General features: G+C 64.7%; 1 protein-coding gene across 1 annotated transcript; it reads right to left on the bottom strand.

Moving 5' to 3' along the window:
- Positions 1–6: 6 nt before the first annotated feature.
- LOC114034176 (DNA polymerase delta catalytic subunit-like) lies at positions 7–5,766 on the bottom strand (the record flags this gene model as incomplete). Its single annotated transcript, XM_027849780.1, is given in 12 exon segments — positions 7–57; positions 307–498; positions 602–820; positions 823–945; positions 1,054–1,220; positions 1,596–1,725; positions 1,817–1,898; positions 2,175–2,343; positions 2,426–2,551; positions 2,647–2,787; positions 2,862–2,975; positions 5,568–5,766. Coding segments are annotated over 12 exon segments (1,713 nt in total), but the record flags the coding sequence as incomplete, so codon positions are not given.
- Positions 5,767–5,879: the final 113 nt, after the last annotated feature.

The raw sequence follows: 5,879 nt of genomic DNA on the forward strand, positions 1-5,879 counted from the left end.
GACAAAACACGGATGGAGGCTGGAACCCGGGGAAGGAGGACAAAACATGGATGGAGGCTGGAATCCAGGGATGGAAAACAGAACATGGAGGCTGGAATCTTGGAATCAGGAATGAAACCCAGAGGATGTAACCTTGGGATTAGGCATGGAGGCTAGAACCTGGGGGACCTGAGGGTAGGGAACGGAAGGAACCCAGGGATGTGAGGCACGGATGAGGGCAGCAGATCCCCTGGGGGGGGGGCAGTCCAAGGCTGAGTATGGACTCAGAAGGAAAAGATAAGTGTCTCTACAGGGGCCCAGGCTGACCTGCCGGAGTAGCTGGGATACGACCTTGACCTGCTGACCCCGGGTGAGCAGGTAGCCGAGGGGGACGCCCGTGACCCTGGCCATCTCCACGGCGTTGACCAGGACCATGAGGCGTTCAAGAAGCCGAAGGGGCAGAAAGGCGTCCTTCAGGCAGTACACGGCCAGGCGGCGGCGGGACTGGTCGTTCCCGTTCTGGGGCAAGGACAGAGAGGTGACTGGGGGGCCGGCAGGAGGGATGAAGGAGGAAGGGGAAGGATGTGGAGGGGAAGGCGGGGCCAGGGGAGCTCGGGGTCACCTGCAGGTCAGTGATGATGCTATGCTGCACGTCCTCCTTCTGCTCTCCCAAGAAGTGGAAGCTGACGGCATTGAGGGTATAGGAGCGAAGCTTGTGCTCGCGAAGCAAGACCTAGCAGGGGGTGAGGAGGACAGGATTTCTGTGGGTGGGCCGGAGTGTGCGGGGAGGGGGCGGGGGGGGGGGGGGGGGGTGGCTGAGCAGCCCGCCCGCCCCCAGGGCCCAGCTGCTGCTGTGATCACCTTGAGGGTCTGCGCCCTGGAGATGAGATACGGGAGGTCAAAGTTCTGGATGTTATAGCCGGTTATGACGTCGGGATCCATGGTGCGCACAAAGGAGGCCCAGGCCTGCCGGGATCCAGGCAAAGAGGCTTCAGGCTGGCCCACCACCCAAGGCCCCAGGACCACGGCAGTGCCCGCCCCCAGGGCATACCCAACCCGGAGGCAACAGGTCACCTGAAGAAGGTCTTCTTCGCGCTCAAAGCTGAGGACCTGAGCGCCCAGGATGGGGGCGCAGGGGCGCAACGTCAGGGCGAGGCGCAGGAAGGGCTCTGGCTCCCCCCAGCGCAGGCCCACAGAACAGATCTGGATCACGGGGTCTCGCTCGGGCTCCGGGAAGATGCCTGTGGGGCGCCAAGGGTAGGCCTATCACCCAGGGTCTTATGATCTCGCAGGTGAGTGAGGCATCACCAGGGGCTAGGCGCGATGAGGTCAGAACCTGCCTCAGTTTCTCTCATCTGTAAAATGGCGATAACAGCCCCCGCTGCGAGGGGTGCTGCGAGGCCCAAACGAGACCACACCTGTGGGGTGCTAGTGCTGCACAAAGCTCAAAGCGCCGGCTAAACGTCAGTTTCACTGGTACCGCCACTCCGCAGATAGGAAAAGCGGGATCTGAACCCGGGTCCCGCCTCCGCCCCAGCCAGTCCCCTGCGGCCAAGCCTCTTTCACGGGGCCAGCCCCTGCATTCTCCCACCCCTGGGTCGGTGGAGGGCCCAGACCTTTCCTGCCAGCACATTCGATGTCAAAACTCAGCACGCGGAGGGGCGCGATCTGCTGCCACGGCCCCTCCGGAGGGTGACTGACCACATCTGACCATAGCACGTCCGCCTCCAGCTGACACAGCGTGGCCTGGGGAGCAAGCGAGGCGCTCGGCAGGAGCCCAGACAGCACCCGCCCACGGCCAGGCCCCACCCTTCCCCCCAGGGCCCAGCAGCCTCACCTTCCCCTCCGTCCTCAGCTGGTACTTCTCCGCGGGGAGCTCGAGCCAGTTGCATCCCACTATGTCGGCATCCACCATGAACCTGGGGGCATGGGGGCAGGATCCAACCGGCCGCCTGGGGGCGGGCCGGGGGCCTCGGCTCCTCTGTCCCCAGGGCTCACTGCATTCTGGCCACACCCTCGTCCCTCCCTGGGTCCCAGGGGTCCCTTGAGGACTGAGAGCACGTCCAGCCCCAGCTTCACCCGGGGAAGGCGCCCGGCCTGCTGGCAGGAAAGGCTCAGCACCCGCGGGGAGGGGGAGAGCGCCCGCGGTACCATGGCAACAACGCTGAGGCAGGGCCCGGGGCGCGGCCACTCACCGGATCTCAAAGTCCACGTTGGCTTCGTAGGGCTGGAAGCTGGGGGAGCCGAGGCCGGGCAGCCGGATGCCGCTCTCCAGCAGGCGCCGGGCGGGGGCCACGAGGCGAGGCAGGGCCAGGGTCACCCGCAGAAAGGGCGAGGGGCCCCGACCCACGTAGCCGTACATGCCTGGGGGGGGGGGGGGGGGGGACAGTGGGGGCGTCCCCAAACAGGGGCCCCCCCCCGCCCTCCCTCTCCCTACGGCACTCACTCTCGCGGGTGCAGAGCTCCACCCCCAGGACAGCGGGGCCCTTCAACTCCCTGCCCCCTCGCTGCTCCCGGCTCACGGCAGAGTTCAGCTCTCGCTGCAGGTCCCCCAGGTGCTCGGGGCCAAAGCCTGGGGGGGGCACGGTCACCGAGTCAGCGGGTGATCTGCCCCGAACGTCCTATGCTCGCGGGTCAGCCGGGCACCGGGCGCTGACGGTCACTCACCAGTGGGCGCGGGGACATAGAAGTAGGGGGCAAAGCCGTGGACGTGGCAGCAGACGGAGACTCCGGCGTCCGTGACTCCAAAGGCCCGCAGGATGGGGACAGCCTCAGGGGCCCCGGGGGCCGGCAGCAGGACCGGGGAGCCTGTGGGGGCAGCTGAGCTCAGGGAGAGAGGCCGGGCCAGGGGCCGCCCCACCGGCCGCCTCCCCCCAACTCACCCACGTAGTGGTCGATCTCAAGCTGCTGAAAGACGAGGGCCTGCGTCTTGGGATCCAGGCCCGGCTGGGCGGGCCGCAGCCAGCGAGCGTCCCGGGCGGATGGGGAGAACTGCCCTGGAAGATGAAGACAACGGCTCTGCGGCGAGGGAAGCCGTGCCACCCTCTGCTCAAACACCTCCGGTGACGGGGAACTCACTGCCTCTCCGGGCCCATGCCTCTTCTCCAGGACAAAGGGCATTCGAGGCAGCAAGTGCGTGTTAAGTCCCTGATGTGCACAGAGTTTCGAGCTCGGTGCTCGGGGTGCAGGGCAAGAGAGAAAGCATCCTTGTCCTCAAGGAGCTTCCCATCTATCGGGGGAAACAACAGCTGGAGACGTTTGCTATCATTCAGTGACGCCATCTGGGGTTTTCCAGGCAGAGATCCTGGAGCAGTTTGCCATTTCCTTTGACAGCTCATTTTACAGATGAGGACACTGAGGCAAGCAGGGTAAAGTGATTGGCTCAGGGTCACACAGCCTGTAAGGGTCTAAGGCAGGGCTGGAACTCTGGGAGAGGAGTCTTCCTGACTCCAGGCCTGGCGCTCTGAGCACTGTGGCGCCCCCAAGCGGCCTAGGCGTAGACGGACAATTATGTTAGAGCATCTCCACACATACGTTCACGGACATAGGGCACTCCCGGTGGGGAGACCGCGCCACCCAACCACAGACACCTTCCAGCCTCCCAGAGGCCAGGCTCCGGGGCGGCCGTCCATCCCCAGCCAGTGGGCCGCGCTGACTCCCACACACAACACGTCCAAGGACATCTGGGTGGGTGGGGTGCTGAGGAAGAGCCTGATGGAAGAGGCAGGGGTGGGGAGGGGAGTGGAGGGCCGCCCAGGAGGGCGTGATGGGAGCCACTGGACTGTAGGACAGGGAAGGCCTGGGGCCCGCCCGAGGCCACACTGCCGTCCAGGTGAGAGCTGACACGGCCACAGCACGTGAGAAACGGGGATCCAGTGACAGCTGGGGGGTGGGGCGGCGCAGACAGCTGAGGACGCCAGGGTTGCCGGCAGACAGCAAGGCCCTTGACCAGACGCTAGGGTTGGGTCTGGGGAGAGAAGTTCAGGGTTCGAAGTGTCCAGTTTGAGATGTCCGTGGGGCGTGTGGCCGTGGGGAAGAGCTTGGGAGCTGGGCTAGGACTGGGGGGTCCGGAGATGGGGCAGACATCGGCACAGAGACGACGACGGAATCCCGGGAGCTGACAGCAGAGAGGAGCAGGCCCCGGACAGCCCCTGGGGCACCCCAGGTTAGAGGGTGTGGTCTGGAGGGCAGAGAAGGCCCCGCCCTCTCCACAGTCCCCAGTGGCTTTGCTCCGCCCGCAGTCTCCGGGCCCCTCTGCAGCCTCTCTCTGACCGCTCCTCCTCCATCTCCTTGGCTGGATCCCCTCCAGACCATGCCCTCTAACCAGGGGCGGCCTTGGGCTCTGTCCTGGGCCCTCTTCTCTTCTCCGTCCACACGGCTTCACTGGGGCTCTCATCCCCTCCCATGGATTTAAGGACCACCCCTATGCCGATGACTTTTAAATCAAATCGACCTTTGTGCCCCAACTTCCCCGTGCATCTCCAAGCCCATATCTCCAGCTGCCGTTCGGACACCTCCAGCTGGATGTCCAGCAGACCTCTAAACACGACACGTCCTAACCAGAATTCATGCTCTCTTCCCCTAAACCCTGCCCACCTTCTACCCTCTCTGATTGTGGAGGGCACCTCCATCCCCCCAGGCCCCCAGCCTCAGAACCCAGAAGTCATCCCGGGCTCCTCAACTCTCTTTCACGCCCAGATCCAACACGGTGCCAAGGCACGTGAGGTCACCTCTGCAGATTTCTCTAACACGGCCCCCAGCCTGGTGCAGACCCCATCACCTCATGACTGGACCACGGCAGTAGCTGCTAGGGGGTCTGCTGCCTCAGGTCTCTCCCCACTCCACTAACGCGCTTTTCTTAAAGCCCACGAATGACCGTATTAGTCAACGATCTCCAGTGGCTCCCAACTGCCCCCACAATCAAACACAAAATGCCGTTCCCGCGACCGCCCCCTCCCGCAGCAGGCTCCAGCCGTGCTCTGGCCGCCCCCAGGCCTGCATCACTCTCCCTCCTCCGCTCCTGCTAGTGGCCTCCCTGGCTGCCTTCAAGGCCGTCCCCCCAATTCCAGCCTGTGGCTCATCTCCCGCTCATCTTACGCAGAGGACAAAGACACGTGTCCGTGTGTATGTTTACTTGCATGAGAGCTCCCCCGTCAGATGGTAAGCTCCCTGAAGGCAGAGCATGTCTTTGTGTCTCATTGAGTCCCCAGAGCTTGGCACAGTGCCTGGCACTCAGCAGGCGCTTAATAAATGTTGATCGACTGACGCACTAGCATGGCACGGTCTCTACCCTCCTACCGTCCTGACTCCAGCCCATCCATGCTCTGCACAGAGGACATCGCATGGCTCTCGGCCTCACGCGTGGGCTCGGTCTGTCTCTAAGACCCATGGGTCTTTCTGGTTACTGACACACAGTGAGCCGGGTCCACTGAAACCTTCAGAGCCTCTTCTGCCCAGAGACATCCCTGATCACTCCCTGGGGGCATCTGGCACCTACTGTGGGGGGGGGGGTCCAGCACCTACTGTGCGCACGACTGGGAGCAGCCCCTGCCCTGGGGGGCACAGGTCAGGTTGGTGAGGGGCCTCACCCTCGGCGCCCTCGGGGGGCAGGTGCAGCTCCTCCTCCTCCTGCTCCTGCAGCCTCCGCTCAGCCTCCATCTCCTCCATCAGCGCCAGCTCCTCCTCAAACTGGGATGCGGGCACCTCGTCCTCCTCGGCCCAGGCCCCGCGGGGGCGCTTGGCCCCTGGCAGCTCCGCACCGGGCGCGGGGCGGCGTTTGTGCTCCATCCTGGGGGGGAGGGGAGAGCCTGTGGCAAGGACCATCCTCCCCCAGGCTCCAACCCCTCCCCCCAGGCTCCATCCCTTCCCCCCAAAGCTCCATCCCCTCCCCCCAGGCTCCA

This window comes from Vombatus ursinus, unplaced genomic scaffold, assembly GCF_900497805.2.
Source record: "Vombatus ursinus unplaced genomic scaffold, bare-nosed wombat genome assembly UNPS02008408.1, whole genome shotgun sequence".
In the NCBI taxonomy this organism is placed as follows: Eukaryota; Metazoa; Chordata; class Mammalia; order Diprotodontia; family Vombatidae; genus Vombatus; species Vombatus ursinus.